Below are 26,444 nucleotides of genomic sequence, written 5' to 3'. Positions count from 1 at the left end.
AAAAAACTGAAATGACAGCAGCTACTTATTAAGCTGAAGGCTTAAGATTTATTGACAGGCAGAGAGATCGAGGTGTACAAGTCCACAGATCACTGAAAAGTGACAATGCAGGTGGATAAGGAGGCAAAAAGGCATACGGCATGGTTGTCTTCAACTGTCTATGGAGTATAAAAATTGGCAAGTCATGCTGCAGCTGTCCAGAACCTCAGTTATCTGAGCTTATACAAGCCGAGCAGTATCTCTGGCAGCAGTGCACCCCTCCCCGATGAACTTAACGCATTCTATGCTCGGTTTGAGCAGGTAACCAACAACCCGCTATCGAGTGCCCCAGCAACCCATAATTCACCCATACCCACCATCACAGTTTCCGAAGTCAGATTGGCCTTCCTGAAAGTGAACCCACGGAAGGCGATGGGCCCGGACGGGATCCCTGGTCGTGCACTCAGAACCTGCGCGGACCAGCTGGCAGAGGTTTTCACAGACATCTTTAACCTATCCCTACTCCACTCCGAGGTCCCCACCTGCTTCAAGAAGACCACCATCATACCGGTACCAAAGAAGAACCAGGCAACGTGCCTCAATGACTACCGCCCGGTGGCCCTGACGTCAGTTGTAATGAAGTGCTTTGAGAGGCTGATCATGAAGCGCATCACCTCCATACTCCCGGAACGCCTTGACCCACTTCAATTCGCATACCGTCGCAACCGGTCCACATCAGACGCCATTTCCCTGGCCCTACACTCATCCCTAGAGCATCTCGAAAACAAGGACTCCTACATCAGACTCTTATTTATTGACTACAGCTCCGCCTTCAACACCATAATCCCAGCCAAGCTCATATCAAAGCTCCAAAACCTAGGACTTGGCTCTCCACTCTGCAACTGGATCCTTGACTTTCTGACCAACAGACCACAGTCAGTAAGAATGAACACCAACACCTCCTCCACAATAGTCCTCAACACCGGTGCCCCGCAAGGCTGCGTACTTAGCCCCCTACTCTACTCCCTGTACACACACGACTGCATGGCAAAACTTGGTTCCAACTCCATCTACAAGTTTGCTGACGATACGACCATAGTGGGCCGGATCTCGAACAACGACGAGTCTGAATACAGGAGGGAGATAGAGAACTTAGTGGAGTGGTGCAACGACAACAATCTCTCCCTTAATGCCAGCAAAACTAAAGAGCTGGTCATCGACTTCAGGAAGCATAGTACTGTACACACCCCTGTCAGCATCAACGGAGCCGAGGTAGAGATGGTGAGCAGTTTCAAATTCCTAGGGGTGCACATCACCAAAAATCTATCCTGGTCCACTCATGTCGACGCTATCACCAAGAAAGCACAACAGCGCCTTTACTTCCTCAGGAAACTAAGGAAATTTGGCATGTCCACATTAACCCTTACCAACTTTACAGATGCACTATAGAGAGCATCCTCTCGGGCTGCATCACAGCCTGGTATGGCAACTGCTCGGCCCAGGACCGCAAGGAACTTCAGAGAGTCGTGAATACCGCCCAGTCCATCACACGAACCTGCCTCCCATCCATAGATTCCATTTACACCTCCCGCTGCCGGGGGAAAGCAGGCAGCATAATCAAGGATCCCTCCCACCCGGCTTACTCACTTTTCCAACTTCTTCCATCGGGCAGGTGATTCAGAAGTCTGAGAACACGGACGAACAGACTCAAAAACAGCTTCTTCCCCACTGTCACCAGACTCCTAAATGACCCTTTTATGGACTGTCCTCATTAACACTACACCCTGTCTGCTTCATCCGATGCCAATGCTTATGTAGTTACATTGTATATCTTGTGTTGCCCTATTATGTATTCTCATGTATTTTCTTGAATTCTGTTCAATTCCCTTTTCTTCCCATGTACTGAATGATCTGTTGAGCTGCTTGCAGAAAAATACTTTTCACTGTACCTCGGTACACGTGACAATAAACAAATCCAATCCAATCCAAGTTAGGCCACAATGGGAGGCACAGTAGCTAGCACTGTTGCTTCACAGTGCCGGGGACCCAGGTTCGATTCCCGGTTGGGTCACTGTCTGTGCGAAGTCTGCATGTTCTCCCTGTGGCTGCATGGGTTTCCTCCAGTTTCCTCCCACAAGTCCCAGAAAATGTGGTTGTTAGGTGAATTGGACATTCTGAATTCTCCCTCAGTTCACCTGAACAGGTGCGGTAGCGTGGCAACTAGGGGATTTTCACAGTAACCACATTGCAGTGTTAATCTAAGTCTACTTTGACACCAATACATTATTATTTGGAATATTGTGTACAATTCTGTTTGCCACACTACCAGAAGGATGTGGATGCTTTGGAGAGGATACAGGAGAGGTGTAGCAGGATGCTACCTGGTCTGCAGGGTATTAACTATGTGTCAAGGTTGGATAAACTCTGATTGCTTTCACTGAAACCTAGTTGAGGGGGCGACCTAATAGAGGTCAACAAAATTGAATGGCATGGACAGAGTGAACAGTCAGATGCTTTTTCCCAGGGTGGGAAAGTCAATTACTGGGAGGCATAGGTTTAAGATGTAAGGAGAAAAGTTTTGAGGTGGAGATGTGCAAAACAAGTTGTTTTTTTTTACAGAGGGTGGCGAGTGCCTGGAACACACTGCCGGGGGAGGTGGTGGATGCAGATACAATAGCGATGTTTAAGAGGCATCTTTACGAATACATGGATATGAGGAGAATAGACCCCCGAAGTGCAGACGGTTTTAGTTTAGACAGGAACCATGATCGGCGCAGGCTTGGAGGGCTCAAAGACCTGTTCCTGTTTTTTGAACTACGCCCAAGTTACAGGAGAGCCTAGGTTTACCTTAATTCACTTACATTTTTTCATGACGCTTGCTCAGTTCAACTTCATGGGCTAAATAAGACATTTTCAGTTCACGAAGTTTGTGTTTTCTCGTGGTGAAAGTAACCCAGATACTGATGTATCTCTGAAATGCAAATATCTACTGGTGTAAACAAAACAGGAACAGTTAATGCCAGGTTTTCACTTGGTTCTTGACAGCCTGGATCTACACTCCCCTCCCTGGCAGACCAAGGCCTGGCAAATCCTGGTTTATAAACGATTAAACAGTTCCGTTAAACGGACAAATGTAAAGTGAGTCTAAGAAGGAAGCAGTTTATGTTGTTTTATTTATCGCCTTGCACCCATCTAGTCCCGCTGAGAGCTCAAAGTCAGCGAGCCGAGCCTCACCAGGCAAACTCCACCCCGCCTATCACACTCGGCCCGGCCTCGCCTGCCGGGTGAATGGGCGGCCTCCCCTGCCAGGGGGAAGGGGCGGCGGAGCCCGGCCTCGCCTGCCGGGGGAAGGGGCGGCGGAACCCGGCGGAGCCTGCCGGGGGAAGGGGCGGCGGAACCCGGCGGAGCCTGCCGGGGGAAGGGGCGGCGGAGCCCGGCCTCGCCTGCCAGGGGGAAGGGGCCTAGCAGCACAGGGGATCCGTCGCCATGGCAACCCCCAGGTGGCAGCTCAAGACCAGTGACAGCAGCTCCAGTCTGACTCGCTGTTTTAAACTTTAATTCTGTTTCAGTCCTCCCCCTTCTTCCCCGGTAAGGTGCTGCCTCTGAACCCGGTTGTGCTCAGCCAGCCGGGCGGCAGAGACAATGAGCTGCTCGACCCGGACGAAGGTTCACAATCCTCATTGCGCTTTTCCACGGCGGTAAATTGCTGCACTTTGGCAGGGAGATTTGCTATTTAAACAGCAAATCCAGCAGAAGAGGTTTGAAATATGTGACTTACTGCTCGGCTCTCTTGAACAGCTGCAATCTCTCGGTTTAAGTACACCGCAAATATTGCAAAATTAGTAAATAATCACAGCCAAGAGTGGGATTTCCAGCTCTGTTTGGGGAGGCATTCCTGGAGGTTTTATCATGGGATTGTCTGACCATGTGATATGCGATGATGCCATGCCTGATCTTTTGACATCTGCACATGTTATTATTTTTACCTTATTACAGTTGGGCAGCCTGTCACTAAGTATCTTTGTTTCTGGTTTTGCACAAGTAGGTACTATGTGAAAATTTCCACAAGCTACAGAGGTCATCCGTGAGCAGGAAAACAAGGAATCCAAAGGTGGAAGAAAGATTTCCTGAAACCAGAGAAACTTTAATTACAACCATTAGTAATTCACTGAAATTGTATAAATAAACAAGACCTTCAATACAGTGCCTGAAAATGTTGGGTCCATTCGCTCCCATATTGTGCCATTGTTCAGTACTTACCAGGTTAGTCGCTTCCTGCACAATTACCAATTCCTGCTCCACTCACCTGTTCAGAGGTGCAGGCGATCTTAAAACAGTGGAAGATAGTGTGGTAAACCACTGTTACGGTATTATATATATTGTGGTAAACCACTGTTACTGCATTGTATATATTGCTTGTCTCTGCTGGCTCCGCCTGTGGCTCCTCCCCTCAGTCTGTGTATAAAGGTGGCCGACCTCTGGCCCTGCCCCAGTTGCCAGCAGGTTTTCGTTTAGCTTATTAAAGCCACAGTTTCGTTCCACAACTCGCCTTTGTTATAATTGATGGCACATCAATTTAATAAGCTAAACGCTTAAGATGGATGCATCACTCAAGCCTGATCGCCTGGAACTGGACCCCCAAGCAGCCGTCGCCACTGCAACATTCCAGCACTAGCTAAGTTGCTTCGAAGCTGACCTCGAATCTGCCGCCAATGCCGTCGCCGACATCCACAAGCTTCGAGTACTCAACGCCTGGGTAAGCCCGCAGGTTTTCCTCCTTATCAGGGACACTGCCTCGTACGCGGAGGCGATAACACTGCTGAAGGGGCAGTATGTCAAGGCAGTAAATGAGGTGTACGCTAGGCATCTTCTTGCCACGAGGTGTCAACGCCCTAGAGAATCGCAGGCCGAATTCCTGTGCGCCTTGCGGGTACTCGGCCGGAACTGTAGTTGTCAGGCGGTTATCGGCTGTCCAGCACACGGAGCTGCTGATCAGGGACGCCTATGTTGCTGGCATAAAATCTAACTACATCTGCCAGCACCTGCTAGAAGGGGGTACCCTCGGCCTCCAAGAGACAGTACAGCTCTCGAATTCGCTGGAAGTGGCCTTCCATAACATGGATGCCTTCACCTCCGACCACGCGGCACCCTCGTGGACCTCGTGGGCACCGCCGTCAACCGACCCAGGTGCGTCGCAAGCCTGTACCACGCATCAATCCGCCAATTCCAGAGGCCCGAGATGCTACTTCTGTGGCCAGGGTAAGCACACCAGATAATGCTGCCCAGCACGGAGCGCAATCTGCAACGGGTGCAGAAAGAAGGGCCACTTCGCCAAAGTCTACCAGGCCCGACCTGTTCCTAAAGTTTCCAGACCCAGCAGCAGCAGCGCTGCATGTTGACTGTCGGGACTGCCCCCCCTCTACCACGTCATCTGCCACGTCCGGCCCGTGGGGGCCACCATCTTCGACGCCACGTGCGACCCGTGCTGACCGGCATCTTTGACACCACCCGCCACGTGCAACCCGTGCGGACCGCCATCTTTGACGCCACCCGCCACGTGGGGGCCACCATCTTGGAATCACCCCGCTGCCTCCTGGAACCCCTGCTCACCCAGTCGTACGCTGGCCTCCGCTACTCTCGGACAGCCCACCCACCTTCCAAAGCTCCGCCTCCATCACTCTTGACCTCATCACCTCATTAAATCCATGATGGCCATCCGGACCAACGAGCAAGAGACGACCTGCCTCTTCGACTCCGGGAGCACTGACTGCTTCATCCACCTAGATACGGGTGCTCCCTCCCAATTTTACCCGTGACCCAGAAAATCTCCCTGTCTTCCGGATCACATTCCATGGAGATCCGGGGGTACTGTGTCGCAAACCTTTCGGTACAGGGTGTAGAGTACGCTAATTTCAAGCTCTACATCCTCCCTTATCTCTGCACTGCCCTATTACTCTGTCTTGATTTTCAGTGCCACCTCCGAAGCCTTACCTTGAATTTCAGTGGGCCCATGCCTGATGCCCCCCTCCCTGTCTGTAGCCTCGCGCCACTTAAGGTCGCTCCACCCTCGCTTTTCGCTAACCTCACACCGGACTGTAAGCCCGTCGCCACTAGGAGCAGACAATACAGTGCCCGTGACAAGACCTTTATCAGGTCAGAGGTCCAGCGACTCCTGTGGGAAGGGATCATAGAGGCCAGTACCAGCCCCTGGAGAGCCCAAGTGGTGGTCGCAAGACTGGGGAGAAGCATCGATGGATGGTCCTCGACTACAATCAGACGATCAACCGGTACACGCAGCTCGATGCGTACCCCCTTCCCTGCATATCTGATATGGTCATTCAGATTGCGCAGTATCGAGTCTTCTCCACTGTTGACTTGAGGTCCGTGTACCACCAGCTCCCTATCCGCCCGGAGGACCACCAGCACACTGCCTTCGAGGCAGATGGCTGCCTCTACCACTTCCTCAGGGTCCCCTTAAGCATCACCAATGTGGTCTCGGTCTTCGAACGAGTGATGGACCGAATGGTTGACCAGTACGGGCTGCGGGCCACGTTCCCATATCTGGATAATATCACCATCTGCGGCCATGGCCAGCAGGACCATGGCGCTAACCTCCGACATTTCCTCCACACCGCTAAACACCTTAACCTCACATATAATAAGGAGAAATGCGTTTTCCGCACAACCCGCCTCGCCATCCTTGGCTACGTGGTGGAAAACGGGGTCCTAGGGCCCGACCCTGACCGCATGTGCCCTCTCCTGAAACATCCCCTCCTCCACTGCCCCAATGCCCTGAAGAGATGCCTGGGGCTCTTCTCTTACTATGCCCAGTGGGTCCCCAATTATGCGGACAAGGCCCACCCACTCATTAAATCTACCCTTTTTGCCCTGATGGCTGAGGCCTGTCTGGCCTTCAACCGCATCAAGGCAGATATTGGCAAAGCCACAATGCACGCAATAGACGAGTCCACCCCGTTCCAGGTGGAGAGCGATGCGTCTGACTTTGCCCTGGCCGCTACCCTCAACCAGGCGGCCAGGCCCGTTGCTTTCTTCTCCCGTACCCTCCAGGCCTCTGAAATTCGACACTCCTCCGTCAAAAAGGAAGGCCAAGCCATTGTGGAAGCTGTGCAACATTGGAGGCATTACCTGACCGGCAGGCGATTCATTCTCCTCACTGACCAATGGTCGGTTGCTTTCATGTTTAATAACACACAGCGGGGCAAGATCAAGAATGACAAGATCCTGAGGCGGAGGATCGAACTCTCCACCTACAATTATGATATCTTATATCGACCTGGGAAGCTCAATGAGTCCCCAGATGCGCTATCCCGCGGTAAATGTGCCAGCGCACAAGTAGACCGACTTCGGGACCTCCACAATGACTTCTTGTCACCCGGGGGTCACCCGTTTTTTACATTTCGTCAAGGCCCGCAACCTGCCTTACTCCATCGAGGAGGTCAGGACCATGACCAGGGACTACCAGGTCTGCGCAGAGTGCAAACCACACTTTTATCGGCCAGACAGAGCGCACCTGGTAAAGGCTTTCTGCCCCTTTGAGCGCCTTAGCATCGACTTCAAAGGGCCCCTCCCCACCACTGACCGTAACGTGTACTTCTTCAACATTATTGACAAGTACTCACGTTTCCCTTTCGCCATTTCATGCCCTGACATGACCTCTGCCACTGTCATGAAGGCCCTGCACAGTCTCTTCACCTTATTCGGTTTCCCCACCTACATCCATAGCGATCGGGGTTCCTCTTTCATGAGTGATGGGTTGCGTCAGTTCCTGCTTAGCAAGGACATCGCCTCAAGCAAGGCTACCAGCTACAACCCCCGGGAAAACGGACAGGTGGAGAGGGAGAACGCGACGGTCTGGAAGGCCGTCCTTCTTGCCTTGCGGTCTAGACGACCCCAGTCTCCCACTAGCAGGAGGTCCTTCCCGATGCGTTCCACTCTGTCCGGTCGCTTCTGTGCACTGCCACCAATGATCACGAATGAATGTTTGTCTTCCCCAGGAAGTCCACCTCCGGGGTTTCGCTCCCGTCCTGGCTGTCAGTCCCAGGGCCCGTCCTCTTCCGGAAGCATGCGAGGAGTCATAAATCGGATCCCCTGATCGAAAGGGTTCTTCTCCTCCTTGCCAACCCAGAATATGCCCACGTGGCACACCATGACGGGCGGCAGGACACAGTCTCCCTTCGGGATTTGGCACCCCCAGGTTCCCCAGCGACCATCACCACCACCCACGACTCTACACCGTCTCCCTCCACCGCTACTCGGCTGCTTCGGAATTTGGCACCCGCAGGCCCCCCAGCGACCATCACCACCACCCCGCCCCTACACCGTCTGTCTCCCTCTCCACCGACTCAACTACTGGATGAAGAAGAAGACTACACGCTTCCGGACACGCAGGTCTCAACACCAGTGCCCACACCACAGTCGGGACTGAGGCATTCACGGCGGAAGGTCAAAGCCCCCGACAGACTCGATCTTTTTTTTTTAAATAATTTTTATTGGAATTTTTTACAGAAAGTATAAAAATATAACAACAAGTATAGCAACAAGAGTAATATGCAACTAACAGCCCCATAACACCCACAATTCCCCCCAAACCGTAACATCACATGTGTCACACTCCCCCCCCCCCCCCCCCACAAGAAAACATAACCATAAATTAAAATTAAATAAATCAAATTTAAATAAAATAAGCAAACATAATCAACGTCCCCCCCCCCCCCCCGGGTTGCTGCTGCTACTGTCCCAGTACCCTATCGTTGAGCCAGAAAGTCGAGGAAAGGTTGCCACCGTTTAAAGAACCCTTGCACCGATCCTCTCAGGGCGAATTTGACCTTCTCAAGCTTAATGAAGCCCGCCATGTCATTGATCCAGGTCTCCACGCTTGGGGGCCTCGCGTCCTTCCATTGTAGCAAAATCCTTCGCCGGGCTACTAGGGACGCAAAGGCCAGCACACCGGCCTCTTTCACCTCCTGCACTCCCGGCTCTACCCCTACCCCAAAGATCGCGAGTCCCCATCCTGGCTTGACCCTGGATCCCACCACCCTTGACACAGTCCTCGCCACCCCCTTCCAGAACTCCTCCAATGCCGGGCATGCCCAGAGCATATGGGCATGGTTCACTGGGCTCCCCGAGCACCTGGCACACCTATCTTCACCCCCAAAGAACCTACTCATCCTCGTCCCAGTTATGTGGGCCCTATGCAGCACCTTGAATTGAATGAGGCTAAGCCGCGCACACGAGGAGGAAGAATTTACCCTCTCCAGGGCATCAGCCCATGTCCCGTCTTCGATCTGTTCCCCCAGTTCCCCCTCCCACTTAGTTTTCAGCTCCTCTACTGATGCCTCTTCCACCTCCTGCATAAGCTTGTAGATATCGGATATCTTCCCCTCCCCGATCCAGAACCCCGAGAGCACCCTGTCACTCACACCCCTCGCGTGGAGCGCAGGAAATCCCTCCACCTGCCGTCTAGCAAATGCCTTTACCTGCAGATATCTAAACATGTTTCCCGGCGGGAGCCCAAATTTCTCCTCCAACTCCCCCAGGCTCGCAAACCTTCCGTCGATTAAACAGGTCCCTCAGCTGTCTAATGCCCGCTCTATACCATCCCTGAAATCCCCCATCCATGTTCCCCGGGACGAACCTGTGGTTCCCCCTTAACGGAGCCTCCATCGAGCCCCCCACTTCTCCCCTATGTCGCCTCCACTGCCCCCAAATCTTGAGGGTAGCCGCCACCACCGGACACGTGGTATACCCCGTGGGAGGAAGCGGCCACGATGCCGTTACCAGGGCCCCCAGGCTTGTATCCCCACAGGACGCTCTCTCCATCCGTTTCCATGCTGCCCCCTCCCCCTCCATCACCCACTTACGCACCATCGACACGTTGGCCGCCCAGTAGTACCCCGAGAGGTTGGGCAACGCCAGCCCCCCCCCATCTCTACTCCGCTCCAAGAAGACCCTCTTCACCCTCGGGGTGCCATGCGCCCAAACAAATCCCATGATGCTGCTGGTCACCCTTTTAAAAAAGGCCCTTGGGATAAAGATGGGCAAGCACTGGAAGAGGAACAAGAACCTCGGGAGAACCGTCATTTTGACGGATTGCACTCTGCCCGCCAGCGATAGCGGCACCATGTCCCACCTTTTAAATTCCTCCTCCATCTGTTCCACTAGTCTGGTGAAGTTAAGCTTATGAAGAGCCCCCCAACTCCTGGCCACCTGCACCCCCAGGTACCTGAAACTCTTCACTGCCCTCCTGAAGGGGAGCCTCCCGATTCCCTCCTCCTGATCTCCCGGGTGCACTACAAATACCTCGCTCTTTCCTAAGTTTAGCTTATAGCCCGAGAAGCCCCCAAATTCCGCTAACAGCTCCATCGCCCCCGGCATTCCCCCCTCTGGGTCCGTCACATATAACAGCAGGTCGTCCGCATACAGCGATACCCGGTGCTCCTCCCCACCCCGCACCAGACCCCTCCATTTCCCTGACTCCCTCAACGCCATGGCCGGCGGTTCAATCGCCAGTGCAAAGAGCAAGGGGGACAGGGGGCACCCCTGCCTGGTCCCACGATAGAGCCTAAAGTACTCCGATCTCCTTCCATTTGTGACTACACTCGCCATCGGAGCCGCGTAGAGCAGCCTCACCCATTTGATGAATCCCTCCCCAAATCCAAACCTGTCCAAGAACCTCCCACAGGTACCCCCACTCAACTCTATCAAACGCTTTCTCTGCGTCCAGCGCCACCACTATCTCCGCCTCCCCTTCCACTGCCGGCATCATGATAACATTGAGCAGTCTCCGCACATTCGTGTTGAGCTGCCGCCCCTTGACAAATCCTGTCTGACCTTCATGAATTACCTCTGGCACACAGTCCTCTATCCTGGTAGCCAGGATCTTCGCCAGCAACTTAGCGTCTACGTTAAGGAGCGAGATAGGCCTATATGATCCACACTGCAAGGGGTCCTTATCCCGTTTTAGGATCAAAGAGATCAGTGCCCGCGACATCGTCGGGGGCAAAGCCCCCCCCTCCCATGCCTCATTGAAGGTTTGCACCAGCAGGGGACCCACCAGGTCCGCATATTTTTTGTAAAATTCCGCCGGGACCCCTTCCGGCCCCAGGGCCTTACCTGACTGCATTTGCCCGATCCCCCTGATTAGCTCCTCCAACTCTATCGGCGCCCCCAGCCCCTCTACCAGCCTCTCTTGAACTCTTGGGAAACATAGCCTGTTCATGAAGCTCTCCATCCCCTCCATCCCCGTCGGAGGTTCCGACCGGTACAATCCCTCGTAAAAGTCCCTAAAGACCCCGTTTACTTCTGTCCCCTTCTGCACTACATTTCCACCCCATCCTTCACTCCACCAATTTCCCTAGCCGCATCTCGCCTACAGAGCTGATGCGCCAACATCCTGCTCGCCTCCTCTCCATACTCATATACTGCGCCCTCCTCCACTGTGTCTCCGCCTTTCTGGTGGTCAACAAGTCAAAATTGGCCTGCAACCTGCGCCGTTCTCCCAGCAACCATTCCTCCGGTGCCTCCGCGTATCTCCTGTCCACCTCCAGAAGCTCTCCCACCAGTCTCTCCCTCTCCTTCCCCTCCTTCCTTTCCCTGTGGGCCCGGATGGAGATCAGCTCCCCCCGAATCACTGCTTTCAGAGTCTCCCAGACCATCCCCACCTGGACCTCCCCCGTATCATTGGTATCCAGATACCCCTCAATGCTTCTCCGAACCCTCTTACACACCTCCTCCTCTGCCAGCATCCCCACATCCAGGCGCCAGAGTGGGAGCTGGTCCCGCGCCTCTCCCATCTCCAGATCAACCCAGTGCGGGGCATGGTCCGAAATCGCTATGGCCGAGTACTCGGCATCCTGCATCCTCGGAATCAAGCCCCTGCTCAGGACAAAAAAGTATATCCGGGAATAAACCCTATGGACATGAGAAAAAAAGGAATACTCCCGCGCTCTCGGTCTCCCAAACCTCCAGGGATCCACCCCTCCCATCTGGTCCATGTATCCCCTCAGCACTTTGGCCGCCGCCGGTCTCCTACCCGTCCTTGAACTGGACCGGTCCAGTGTGGGATCCAGCACTGTGTTAAAGTCTCCCCCCATGATCAGGCCCCCTGCCTCCAGGTCCGGAATGCGGCCCAACAAGCGCGTCATGAAGCCAGCATCATCCCAATTCGGGGCCTATACGTTCACCAGCACCACCTTCTCTCCCTGCAGCCTACCCCTCACCATGATATATCTGCCCTCCTTGTCCGACACCACCTCAGCCGCCTCAAACGCCACCCTCTTCCCCACTAGAATCGCCACCCCCCGGTTCTTCACGTCCAATCCTGAATGATAAACCTGCCCCACCCACCCCTTCCTCAGACGGACCTGGTCCGCCACCTTCAGGTGGGTCTCCTGGAGCATAGCCACGTCCGCCTTCAACCCCCTTAGATGGGAGAACACCCTGGTTCTCTTAACCGGCCCGTTCAGCCCCCTCACGTTCCAGGTAATCAGCCGGATCAGAGGGCAACCCGCCCCCCTCCCCCGCCGACTAGCCATAGCTTGGCAGATGTTCGCCCCAGGCCAGCACACCCCGCTCGACCCGTTCTCCATGGTGATAGCGCCTCTCCTCTTCCCCCCCCCCCCCCCCCCCCCCCCCCCCCCCCGGCCCCCATCGGCTCCTTCCTAGTCGTTCCAGCAGCAACCCGGTATTCCCCCCCCCCCAGGCTAGGACCCCTCCTAGCCGCGACGCACCCTCCATGGTACTTCCGTGAGTCAGCTGACTTCTGCTGACCCCGGCAGCTCCCGCCAAAACCTATCCCCTCCCGGCATGGGGTCATCCCCCTCTTGCCACACCTCCTTGGCATTGCTGCAGCGCGTGAAAGAAGACCCGTAGAGGCCCTGCCCCCACCGCAGGCTCCACCCCCCCCTGCCCCGCAGTGCGGGAAACCAGAGGAAAGCCTGCGCTTTCACCCTGCCACACCCCACCCTTCTGACGCAGTTCCCCAAAAACCAATTTCCCCTCAATCCCCAGCCCCGTACAGAAGAGAACATATAGAACACAAACCCCCAACACTCCCCACCTAACCCACAACCATGCCCAACAAACAAACCCACCCGTAAACAGAGCAAACAGAAAACCAGCATACATAACACACATGTCGAAGTTAAAAAAGTTAACAGTTGGAACAAAACAGCCACAGCGGAAACAATGCCGGCCAAAGTATGTCCCCAGGCCCTAGTTCGAGTCCAGCTTCTCCGCCTGTACAAAGGTCCACGCCTCCTCCGGGGACTCGAAGTAATGGTGCCGGTCCTTGTATGTCACCCACAGACGCGCAGGCTGCAGCATTCCAAATCTGACCTGCTTGACATGAAGCACCGCCTTCGTCCGGTTGAACTCGGCCCGCCGCTTCGCCACCTCCGCACTCCAGTCCTGGTAGATCCTCACTACCAAATTCTCCCATTTACTGCTCCTCTCTTTCTTGGTCCAGCGCAGCACACACTCCCGGTCACTGAATCGGTGGAACCGCACCAGCACCACCCTCGGGGGCTCACCTGCCTTGGGCCTCCTGGCCATCACTCTGTGCGCTCCCTCGAGCTCCAGAGGCAAATGGAAGGACCCCGCTCCCATCAACGAGCTCAACACCGTGGTCACATACGCCGGGAGATCCGACCCCTCCAGCCCCTCCGCCAGGCCCAGGATCCTCAGATTCTTTCGCCTCGTGCGAACGTCCAGCTCCTCCAAGCGGTCCTGCCACTTTTTATGAAGTGCCTCGTGCAACTCCACTTTCCCCACGAGGACCACGGCCTCCTCCTCTCTTTCAACGGCCTGCCGCTGCAGCTCCCGAATAGACTCCTCCTGGGCCGCCTGGGTCCCAAGCAGCTTGGTCGTAGTTGCATTCATGGAGTCTAGCAGCTCAGCTTTCAGCTCAGCAAAACAACGTAGGAGCGAGGCCTGTTGCTCCTGCGCCCACTTCCACCAGTCCTCGGGTGTTGCGCGGCCGCCATTTTGTTTTTCTTCCCCCGTTTTTTTGGGGGAGTTACTGCAGCCTTTTTCTTCTTCCCACTCCGGGTGAGCACCAAATAGTGTGGGGCAAGTTCTTCCAGGCACCTTCCCCCACCGGGATGCGTAGAAACAGCGCCGTTTGGGGCCCTCGAAACAGCCCAAAAGTCCCTAAATAGCGGGAGCACCGGCCGCCATTTTGTTTTTCTTCCCCCGTTTTTATTGGGGAGTTACTGCAGCCTTTCTCTTCCCCCCACTCCGGGTGAGCACCATATAGTGTGGGGCAAGTTCTTCCAGGCACTTTCCCCCACCGGGATGCGTAGAAACAGTGCCGTTTGGGGCCCTCGAAACGGCCCAAAGTTCCCTAAATAGCGGGAGCTGCCGAACGTGCGGCTTAGCTCCGCATAGCCGCAACCGGAAGTCCACAGACTCAATCTTTAAGTCCACTTCACCCCTGCCGGACTCTTTTTTTTTAACAGGGGATGAATGTAGTAAACCACTGTTACTGCATTGTATATATTGCTTGTTGTCTCTGCTGGCTCCGCCTGTGGCTCCTCCCCTCAGTCTGTGTATAAAGGTGGCCAACCTCTGGCCCTGCCCCAGTTCGGGATCAGTTGCCAGCAGGTTTTCGTTTAGCTTATTAAAGCCACAATTTAATTCCACAACTCGTCTTTGTTATAATTGATGGCGCATCAATTTAATAAGCTAAACGCTTAAGATGGATGCATCACTCAAGCCTGATCGCCTGGAACTGTACCCCCAAGCAGCCGATGCCACTGCGACATTTGAGCATTGGCTTAGCTGCTTCGAAGCTTACCTCGAATCTGCCGCCGATGCCGTTGCCGACATCCACAAGCTTCGAGTCCTCAACGCCCAGGTAAGCCCACAAGTTTTCCTCCTTATCAGGGACACTGCCTCGTACCTAAGTGGATCTCCAGGTGGTACATCAATAATGGAGGTGGCCTGAGATGATTCCTGCCTTCTGACTTGGGTCTCCTTTGGCGGCCGTCTCATGAGGCGAGCGGGTCTGGATGAGTCTGGCTGCTGATTTTGTTTCCCAGGTGTCGTGGTGCTTCCCTGTTCTTCCGCTGCCCACCAGATGTGCCCAGGACATGAGAGGGGGAGCCTGAGGTGCTGTGCTGTTCCAGCACCTCCCCTGCGGGAATCACCCGTGTGGGACCTAGCACCCCCGCCTCCCGCGGGGTTACCCATGGCCCCTGGGCTATCCCATGGGAAGGGGGTGCAAGCGGAGCTAACTGCTGAGACTCTCCTGGCGCCATCTCCCTCTGGGACTGAGCCACCTCCCTCTGGGTCTGTGCCACATCAGCCAGCAATTAGGCAATGCCACCGACACTCTCAGCCATGGCCTGCTGTGACTGGGCCATGATCAGGAGCACTACTACAATGTCCAGGTGGCACTGGCACATGGCTGCCTTTGAGAGGGCAGTCCTGTCCTGGGCTTTGGCCACCACCCACACAGAGTACCCCAGGCTTTGGACATCTTGACCCATGTCCAAAACCTTTGCCCCAAGGCCTCAACTGCAGACGGCCCCCGTGCAGTGTTAGCCTGGGTTGCACATATGGTTGACACCATCTCCTGCTCCTGCAGGTGTTTAGGCTCCTCCAACTGCTCCTGCAGGTGCTGGATAGTTGCCGACACGCCCTCATGTAATCCCTAGTTCTGAGACTACAGCGCCACAATAGATGGGACTGTTTGTTCCAGAAGGCAGCCAGTTGCTGGGGTCAGTCTGGCCTCCAACAGTCTGCCCCCCCAAGAGTTCCTACCTCCACCTGCTGTACCGGATTTGTGTGTGCGGTGCGCACTAGATAGTGCCCCAGTAGCCTCTTCACTCAGGTGCCCAACTGAGGTGAGTGTCTCTGGGATGGTGGAGGGTGGTGGAAACAGTGTCATCCCCGGATAGGTGCTCCAGGGTGTCCCCGGCTGCGGGTCAAGGGCTCCTGTTCGTGTCCATGTCCTCCTCATTGTTCTTCTCCTGGGGTTGGGGTTGTGGTTGGGGTCGGTACATGAGATCAGTGCTTTTCAAACTTCTTTTTTTCCGGGGACCCATTTTTACGAACCGGCCAACCTTTGACACCCAACCCGGCCGACCTTCACGGCCCACACCGGCTGACCTGCGCAACCCACCATTTTCTCTTACCTTGTTTGTTGCTGACAAAAATGGAGGAAATGGTTTTGGGTCCCTTTGGTCCCAGTGGTCCCTTTGTTCCTTCGGTGCCTTTGGCCCCCCGAACTTGTAACAAAAAGGCTGCAACCATATAAAAAAAGTGCAGCCCAATTTTCTTTATATGTTCGTGGCCGTTTTGAAGGCCGCTTGCAGCCGGCATAGTTAAAAACCGGCTGCTGCAGCTGTTGCGCGCGGATTTGCGCGATAGGGAGCGCCGCAACGGACGGCTCCACGACCCTCCCGACACCTGCCCGCGACCCACCCGCGGGTTGCACCCCTGGGTTTGACAATGTCTGCACCAGATGGGCCTGCGTCATCTCCAGGTGATCCTGCAAAACACAAAATAAGACGCATGATTGGATCACAGGTTGGGGTGTCGGGTGGCAGTTGCTGGGGTCGTGCCGTGTGTGTGCGGGGGGGAGGTGCAGTATGGGGGATATAGGGCTCATGAGGGAAGTAGGGGGTATGGGGGTGGTGAACGTACATACCATGGGGAACCGCAACTCAGCGTGGTGTCACTTGCTCGCCTGATGCGAACCTCCACTTCGGTGACTGCCTGCTCCCTCGGCCCATTGATCAGGTCCAGTGCCCACTGCTCTGCTGCGGTGAGGGGCTGCAGGTCCCGCTTACCCCCTCCAGTTTCCTCCCGCTGCCGGTGGTTGTGCACCGCTTTCTCCGGGGGGTGGGGGCGTCAGAAAACGCACAGTGTTAGATAGTCGGACGCATGCAGCACAGGGGGAGGGTGGCAGGTGGCCATTGTGGCCAGGATACCCGGCCATGGCAGCAGGTATGGGTGCTGGCAGGTGGTGCAGGGTGGGGTTTCGGTCACCCCCAGGTGGGGAGGGGGGGGTGAGTAGGGATGAGGTTTACACAGTGCTGCCTACTCATTCTGGCCGCCCCGAGGAGATCGTGCACTTTCTCGCGGCACTGCTGGCCGGTCCTAGCGGTCTTTCCCACAGCGCTAATTACATCTCCCATCTTTGTCCAGGCCCAGTGCACAGCAGTGGGTGGCAACTGCCTCCCACCCTGAAGTACATGCTGGCCCTCCTCTCCTCCACTTTGTTTAGTAGGGTTTCCAACTCAACATCGGTGAACCGCGGTGCCGCTCTCCTTGCTGCCATCTTGTTGGCTGGGATGGTGTGTGGGGGGAGTGGAGCGCTTATATGCGGCTGCAGCTTGTCAGCCTCTCAAGTGCCAACCACGAATCCAACAAACCAGACACCGTTTTTCATTAGAATCGGTCGCGTTTCATGTGGTGCTGGTGCTAGCCTCTTAACGGTCGATGGATTGATCTGGGAACGGTGCCAGCTTTGCTGTCATGGAACATCATTGACTCAGTCCCAGCGTCAGCAATTATACTCAGCGGAATTCTCCACACCAGAAACTATTTGATGCAAGTTTAGTGAATAAAATCGTGTTGAATCATAAGTTCAGTGTCAAGTGTTTGTTTGATGCATAACTGTTTGACCTCTTGTAAGAATACAGAGACCAAGGGGCTCAATAACACCCTTTGTTAAAGGCACGGTGAAGAGGTGGGAGTATGCGACATGAACGTCTAGCTGGTCCATCCACCAATCACCTCCTCTGTGCCGACAGGCACATGGGGCAGACAGAGCACATACTTACGTCTATTCCCAAAGCTAGAATTTCCTGGAATAGGTTGCTAGTCTGTTGCCATTCAACCTCTTTGACTACATTGTGAACATATATCCCACCACCAAGTCTTGGGGTGGGACTTTAATCTGGAGCCACTGACTCAGAGGCAGGGATGCAACCCACTGCACCACTGGACCTCGTCTAGCTGGTGGAACCAGTTATATTTCCTTGCTGTACTACAAAACTCCGTCTGCTACCTTACCATCTACAAGCAGTAGCATAGAAAAGGGGCTCCAGATTGAATACCTGGCTCCATCAACATTGGTTCTACTGGAATCTCTGTACCATAGCATACAAGACTCATTCATCGCTGCATGCCTATCTCCTCTTATAAATGCAGCTCTACTGGAAAAGTGAATTATACAGCATCTCATTTCAGCCATTGACCTTCGTGAACAAATACCTAATTGAACCTTCATTCTGGACTCACGTGAAATAATAGGTCTTTCCTCTGTGTTCTTGCCCTGTAAATTTTTCTTTTCTCTATCGTTTTACTGTTTGAGTGAAAAGGAAGCAACGTTACTTCTCTCCTACATTTTGAGTGTGTGCAAACAAACTAACCCTTTGAGTTTATTCTATCGTGAGTTCATTGTGGAGTTATTAAAAGAAAATTGGACCACACCAAAACAGAGCGGGGTTACAAAATATACCACCGCTTATGAAGGGGGAAGGAATGAAAACAACTTCATGTTTACAGATGGATGGTGATAGAAGGAATCAAGGATGTTTAAAATAATGCGCCCTCCTGTCCGTAACACAATGCACAAATTCCATTTGTACACGTTGATTAACTTTTTGCACAATGAAAGTGGCATTGTGATGAAAGATTTTAATTATAAAGTTTAATTTATCTCTTGGAGGTTTGTCTGCAAAATCTGGGCCTTTATTGCCACACAACCTGGGCCTTTATTGCCACACAACCTCCATCAGATGGTGCTGTAGGAATACTTGCACAAACAACAGACCAGGTTATTGCTGGTGTAAGGTAAACACTGGTTGCGATTTAACAGAAGTGAGGATGCCAAATTTCCTTCCCTAATGAGCATTAATGAACCAGTTGGGTTTTTATGACAAGCATCACTGGTTTCATGATCATCATTAGACTTTTACTTCCAGATTTTCATTGAATTCAAATTTCACTCTCTGACATGGTGGGATTTGAACCCGGCTCCCCAGATCTTGCCCTGGGTCACTGGATCACTAGTCCACTGACAATACCAATGCGCCACCACATCCCCTAATCTTGCCTTTATGATCTTATCTTTCTAGCTGTTAACCCCTTAAATTAACATGTCCCCAACCTTTTAATGGCACTGTTTATCCCATTTTCTACAGTTCAACTTCAATTTTCCCACAACTAAAAATTAACTCTAAAATATTCCCATCACCCATGAAGTAGGCATTCATAACAATGTGAAGAAATGACAACTATTTTCTTAGTGTTCATTGTAGTTTTAAGTAAAGAAAGCACTCCATATAAGAGTCGCCTTTTCCACCAATTCAAAAGGCAAGTCACATTAGCTCTTTCTATTTTGTGCATGTCAAACTGAAATAAAAGATCCTGGTCTTGAGCCATCGTTGACAATTCAACTTTACTTTGTCAAATGATTAAAATACAAGCACATTCTTTGCTTCAAGATATTTCGTTATTGTCAAGATATTAACAGGTAAGTAAAAATGAACTATTTCAACTGGTTGGAGATTCTAAAACTGGAGAGCACAGTCTAAAGCTTGGGGCCAGACCATTCAGGAGAGATGTTAGAAAGCATTTATTGCTGCATAGGTTTGGAATTCTCTCCAACAAACAGCAGTTGAAGCTCGATCAGTTGCCAATTTAAAATCTAAGGTAGATAGATTTTTGTTTCGCAAAGATATTAAGGGATTGACCCAAAGGCAGGTATATGGAAATAGGCAACAGATCGGCCACAATCTCACTGAATGGCGAAACTGGCTCAAGGGGCTGAATCACTTACTCCTGCTCCTATGTAACCTGAAATGATGTTGAGTCTGCAGAGAAAGCAGACAACTGTGCCAGAAAAAACATCTCAAGCCTAAAAGGAAGAAGTATCAAAACGAAAGCTGAACTTCAGAAAGACATTGACTGGAAGTCATCCCAGTGCATCAAAGATAATTATCCTTTTATTTTTATTTCTTAAATTTAGATTAGCCAATTATTTTTTCCAATTATGGGGCAATTTAGCGTGGCCAATCCACCTACTCTGCACATTTTTGGGTTGTGGGGACGAAACCCACGCAGACACGGGGAGAATGTGCAAACTCCACACGGACAGTGACCCAGGGCCGGGATTGAACCTGGGACCTCAGCGCCGTGAGGCGGTTGTGCTAACCACTAGGCCACCATGCTGCCCGATAATTATCCTTTTATTTTTATTAATATTTTATTTCCCTTCCCAACATCCTTTCCCCTCTGTTTTGTGTGTGTGTGCATGAGCGTGAAGTGTGGGGCGAATGAGGAAGGGCAGTTGGAAAAGGGGTAGCTACATTTTTCACCCGTTTAATTATAGGAGCTTTTCACAGTAACTTCATTGATGCCTACTTGTGACAATAAGCTATTATTATTATTATACTGCATATAATAAAAGGTTACTTGTGCTTTAAAGTTACAAACTTGGTGACTGCAGTTTATTGGGCTCAACCAAGGACCTCGGTTATTTTAAATAAAATCTTATTTCACCTGTATTACGACCCCGGGTCAAGTGAGGCTGGAATTGACCACACACTAGCCCAGGGTGCCGTGACAACACATGGATGGAAAATATTAGAGGGAACATTGTTTGTACCACGAAAATTCACATTGGATCATCTAAATTGTTCAATAAAATTATTCGATTAATTTTCTGCAATATTAATGTATTTGACCCTGAGCTGCGCTTCTGGGTAGTTTGAATCACAAATAGTTCTATACTTGGAAAAGACTGTGTGGCCACATGTTACACCTGGACTGCTTCATAGGAGCACAATGAATTTTAACCAAGAAAAGTGTGACTGAAGAAAAGCAGATAGTGGACCATTACCAAGGACATATATAGTGTCTGTTCCCTTGGAGAGTATTGCTGAATCCAGGTTGATTTTCTGCTGCTATCATCTTGTGCCAGCAAGTGAGATTGTAATTGATAAAGTACATAGGTACTGAAGTAATCCAGTAATAATTTATATCCTGCATTAGTGTTGGGTGTGTTTGCCATTCTGCTCCTGTTCCTGGTAATGATAAGCCTTACTGCCCGACTACCTTACAGACAAGAGTGAAATAATGGGCGCAATTTACTTATAATGAAACAGAGTGCTGCTTCGGACACATTGAGTGGGGTGTTTCCCAGCTCTTGCAGCGCTGAGAAAGGCACCACTATTAAATGGCCCCCTGCTTCATTTTGGTCCTCGGCGAGGAATACCGCAGCGTGGCCACACTTAGGCTCATTTCCTGCACCAACGAGCTCAGCTCATCAGTGCAGGAAGAGATCGGGTGCCACCGATTTCTGGATCCCCCACTATGGCCTACAGACTTCTCCAGCGCCACAACTTACCAATCAAGGGGTCCTCGAGCCCCTTGCATCCCACCTTATAAGGACACCCTTATCCCCGGCACCGGCAAGATGTCACGTGGGCACCTTGACACTGCCAGCCTGGCACTCTGCCAGTGCCGTTCCAGCTTGGTAATGCCACGGTGGCATTGGGAAAGCCAGGGTACCACCCTGCCCAGAGCCTGAACACCTGGATATCTTGGGAAACCCTCCCCCCCACCAAGTGCCAGTACACCTAGTCCATGCTTGTGGATCGGTAGATCTCGCAAGGTGTAATGAGCATCATAAACCTTGCAAGAGGCCTTCCACAAGATTTATTGGCCTCGTTGGGTGGGACAAGGTCATTAGATCACGCCCAATGTATTTCAGAAGCAAGAATAAGAGGCAATAGAAGTGAAATGGTGTAATTTTAAAGAAGGTGCATTGAACATATGGTTTAAGAGCAGGAGTAGGCCATTCTGCCGTTTGAGCCTCTGCTGCTATTCAATAAAGTCAAGGCGGATATGGTTGTGTTCTCAGATCCACTTTCCTGTCCGCCCCCCTTGAGTCCCTTGGCAATTAAAAATCTATATGGCTTGACAATGAACATATTTAATTACCCAACCTCCACCGCTCCCTGGAGCAGATAATTCCATATACTAATGACCATCAGAGAAAATAAAATCTCCTTTTTTCCACTTTAATCTTATTCTTAAACTGTAAACTGGGAAACATCCTCCCAGTATTCACTCTTATCAAGTCCCCTTATCCACCCTATGAAGAGTGCTGGAACAAAAAAACTTGAGTTTCAAAAACACAAATCTTCGAAGGTGGGTAAACAAGTTGATGAAGCTGCTAAAGAATCCTGGGATTTATGAACAAGAGTACAAAGGCAAAGAATTTATCAAAACATTATAGTCTACTTAGGCCCCAGTTGGAGGACTGTCTAATTCTGGGTACCATACTTTAAAAAAAAATCACTTATTGTCACAAGTAGGCTTCAAATGAAGTTACTGTGAAAAGCCCCTAGTCGCCACATTCCAGCGCCTGTTCGGGGAGGCTGGTAAGGGAATTGAACCGTCCTGCTGGCCTGCCTTGGTCTGCTTTAAAAGCCAGTGATTTAGCCCAGTGTGCTAAACCAGCCCCTTTAAGGAGCATGTCAAGGTCTTTGAGAAGATATGAAGAAGGTTTTCTAAATATGATCCTGGACCAGACTCCCAGATTTCTGGTAAGAACAGGCCGCACTGGGGATGGGTGGGGGGGGGGGGGGGGGGGGGGGGGAGGAACAGAAGCATGGACTATGCCATGTTTAGCCTTCATGTTTCTGTAGCACAGCCAACTGCAGCACCATAGAAACTAGTTTTGTAGTCCTTGACCAGGATTCCCCGCCGGCATGATTCTCCTTTTATGCCGGCGCCTGGGGGTTTCCCGACAGCGTGGGGCTGCCCCACAATGGAAAACCGGCTGGTGTAACGGAGAATCTTGTCTTTTTAAAATGTAACTTAAAAACTAGTTTCAAAAAAATCTCTGGAATGTCCAGGTAATGCCAGCTGAGTAACTGCATATGCATGTTAAGAGGGGCTTGTATTGTTTTTTGCCAAATGGCTCTACAACTGACAACAGGTTCTGCTTTCCACTCATTTACAGGAAGCGTCTTCTGTTCTTAGAGCACCTGGAAGCTTTACTCCTCCAGAGAGTAAAGTAGTAATGCCTGAACAAAGATATATTCCACAGAGGAAGAAGGATTCCAAGAAAAGAATGAACCATCTGTGGCTAATCAATGAAGTGAAGGACGGTATAAATTATACAAAAGGCATAAAATGCAGCAAATATTTAGTTGTAGGACAGAAGATTGGGAACATTTTAGAAAGCAGCATACAATGACTAAATGAATAATAAAGAGGGGAAAATTAAAATATGAGGAATCTACCAAGAAGTATAAAAACAAACATGAAGAGTTTCTACAAGTTAATAAGAAGGGAGTAACTAAAGTAATTCTTGGTCCCTTAAAGGACGAGATTAGGAAGTTAATAATAGGAAACAAGAATATGACAGAGACTTTGAACAAATATTTTGTAACTTCACATCAGAAGACACTAAAGCACCCCAAGAATAGAAAATCTAGAAGCCAAAGAGAGAGAGAGGAACTTTAAGCAATCACAGGGAAAATAAATACTCTGATGACTAATGGAAGTAAAAGCTGACAAGGCCCCTGGGTCCGATATCCTGCATCCTCGGCTTTTAAAAGAAGTGACTGCAGAGGTAGGTCGTGAATGCATTGATTGTAATCTTCCAAAATTCTCTCAATTCTGGAAAAGACCCAGTGGATTGGAAAACCATAAATGTTACACTGCTATTCAAGAAAGGGGTTGGAAAGTGCAGGAGACCAAAGGCCAGTTAGCCCATCATCTATCATTGGGGAAAATGCTGGAATCAATAATTAAGAAAGTAGCAGCAAGACATTGAGAAAATCATAATACAATCAAACTGAATCAACATGATTTTATGTAACACAAATTTTTGACAAGTTTATTAGGGTTTTTTGAGGACATACAAGAAGGATGGATAAAGGGGAACCGGTGGATGTAGTATTTGGATTTCTGGAGGTATGTAATAAAGTACCACATAACAAGTTACTGCATTGACAGCACGGTAGCACAGTGGTTAGCACAGTTGCTTCACAGCTCCAGGGTCCCAGGTTTGATTCCAGGGTTGGGCCACTGTCTGTGCTGAGTCTGCACGTTCTCCACGTGTCTGTGTGGGTTTCCTCCGAGTGCTCCGGTTCCCTCCCACAGTCCAAAGATGTGCAGTTTAGGTGGATTGGCCATGCTAAATTGCCCTTAGTGTCCAAAAAGTTTAGGTGGGGTTACTGGGTTACGGGGATAGGTTGGAAGTGTGGGCTTAAATGGGATGCTCATTCCAAGTGCCAGTGCAGACTCGATGGGCTGAATGGCCTGGTGTGGTTCTGCACTATAAATTCTATGATTCATGGTGTTGGGGATAATAATAGCATGGACAGAGGATTAGGGTAAATGATTCAATTTCAGGTTGGGAAACTGCAATGAGTGAAGTGCCACAGGGATTTTGGGGCCTCAGCTATTTGCAATGTAAATCAATAACCTTGACAAAGGAACACTGGGCACGATTTAAAGGCTTTGTCGCGCCTGGCGAGAATCTGGGCGAGCCGGTTAGATCACGAGAGCGGCCTAAATCAGGAACCTTGCCTGGTGCCAAGCGGTTAGTGATCTCACTGGCTTATTCCCATTGATGGATTCTAGAACTCGCCTAGGAGTGGTGAGAAACCAATAATCACCAATTGAGGCTAATCACCTTCTCATTAACAAGATGGTCACCCAATCTAAAGGCCTGCTGGTCTGCTGGGATCTAATTGGCTCATCAGCAAGAGACCCCACGAGCAATGATTAGTACTGGTCCAAACAAATTTGGACCAGGTGGAACAGCACCTGGGGGGTCCCCCAAGCCATTGGAAACCCCTGGGTACGGGGCAGGGTGTTACCCTGGCTATCCCCGGGCACCTTGGCACTGCTGCCTTGGCATTTCCAAGGTGTCCAGGTGCTACTGCCAGGTTGGCACGAGCACTGACGAGGTGTCGGTGCCAGGGTGGCACTGCAACGGGTCAGGGCCTGAAGGAGCAATGCCCATGGCAGAAGGGATGAGGGTGGTAAGAAGGTTGGGAGGGGGGAGCAGGTATGAAGGGACCTAAAGAAGGGGGGGGGGTAAAGGGTTGGGGTCCTGGAAAGGGGGGGGGGGGGGAGGCCGAAAGGGGCTGTGCAACGACCTGAAAGGGGGCCTTCACGGCCTCATAGTGGGATGTCCTCACTGGAGGAGGGGTTTGGGGTGTGTGGACGGCCCATATGTGGAGGCTGTCATTTCCTGGGGTGGTGAGGGGGGTTACGGGGGGTAGTTTTTGGCAGGCCGGGTCCGTGCACGGCCGGCACCATGTTGTAAGGCGCGGCCGTCGTTGTGTGCATGCGCAGCCACAAACCTGACCATTCTAAGTCCGTATCGGCAGGTATGTGGCACGGCTACCAGTCCCCCACAGGGCGGAGCATCGGTGCGGGGACAGCGCCGGCTTTTTGGTCAAAAGACCAGATGGATCCTGCGGGCATAGCCAGAGAATCCAGCCCTAAGTGTTGACTCTGAGGCACGATGCATGGATTTCCACCACAGCAAAACTGGCACCGCATCTGGACCGATTCCCCTACTGCTATGGAAAGTAGGCAACACCGTGCTCTGAACACTAACTCCGTCCCACACACTAATAACCCGGCTCTTTTCTGTTTACCCCACCGCCCCTCCTCCCCAAGAGAAACCCCCGCATTTCCGTGGGCAGGGGGAGAAAACTGGAAGGGGACCGCAGGACCTGCAGCCCCCACCGAGGCTGAGCAGAGGGCCCTGGACATGTTCAGTGGTTAGCACTGCTGCCTCACAGCTCCGGATCGGGGTCAATTCGGTTTTGTGTGTAGTTTGCACTTTCTCCCCATGTCTCCAGGTGCTCCGGTTTCCTGCCACAGCCCAAAGATGTGCACGTTAGGTGGATTGGCCATGCTAAATTGCCCCTTAGTGTTCAGAAGGTTGGGTAGGGCTATGGGGATAGGGTGGAGGCATGGGGTTAAATAGGGTTCTCTTTCCAAAGGCCAGTGAAGACCCAGTGTATAACCTCCTTCTGCACTGCATCTGCCGTTTGGGGCTTCTGGAACAGACCGTCCCATTGATCGTGGAGATGCAGTCACAGAGCCAGGGACAACATGAGGGGTTGTCAGAGAGCATCCAGTACCTGTGGGTGCAGTTGGAGGAGTCCAAACGCATGCAGGAGCAGGAGGTGGTTCCGACTATGCCTGCCACCCAAGGCCTACACTGCAAGGGTGGTGTCCGCATTGGGGGCAAGGGTGGAAGCATTGGGGGTGAGGGTTTTGGCTTTGGATCAGCATGTCTAAGGCCAGGGGCATTCTGTGCAAGTGCTGGCTGAGGCCCAGGGTTGCCGCCTCACAGGCAGTCATGTACCAGAGCCACCTGGAAATTGCAGCAGCACTTCTGAGCGTGGCCCAGTCACAGCAAGCCATGGCTGGGAGGCATTGCCCAGGCA

At 51.8% G+C, this 26,444-nt stretch overlaps 1 protein-coding gene across 4 annotated transcripts in view; it reads right to left on the bottom strand.

Annotated features, from left to right (window-relative positions):
• Positions 1-3,909, bottom strand: part of c11h3orf14 (chromosome 11 C3orf14 homolog) — a 30,751-nt gene extending 26,842 nt beyond the window's left edge. Inside the window, exons 1-2 of one of the 4 annotated variants that reach the window (XM_038810531.1) lie at positions 3,758-3,909; positions 2,841-2,968 (exon numbers count right to left, since the gene is read on the bottom strand). In XM_038810531.1, the coding sequence (XP_038666459.1) occupies positions 2,841-2,890 (50 nt within the window). In that variant the 5' untranslated portion in view covers positions 2,891-2,968; positions 3,758-3,909. Of the gene's footprint in view, positions 1-2,840; positions 3,208-3,757 lie in introns of those variants that run through there. The other 3 variants (XM_038810533.1, XM_038810534.1, XM_038810532.1) reach the window with 3 other exon arrangements.
• Between the last annotated feature and the right edge of the window lie 22,535 nt (positions 3,910-26,444).

The sequence above is a fragment of the Scyliorhinus canicula genome, chromosome 11 (genome assembly GCF_902713615.1).
Source record: "Scyliorhinus canicula chromosome 11, sScyCan1.1, whole genome shotgun sequence".
NCBI lineage: Eukaryota > Metazoa > Chordata > Chondrichthyes > Carcharhiniformes > Scyliorhinidae > Scyliorhinus > Scyliorhinus canicula.
Note: the sequence above shows the minus strand (reverse complement) of the source record. Positions and strands in the feature narration are given on the sequence as shown.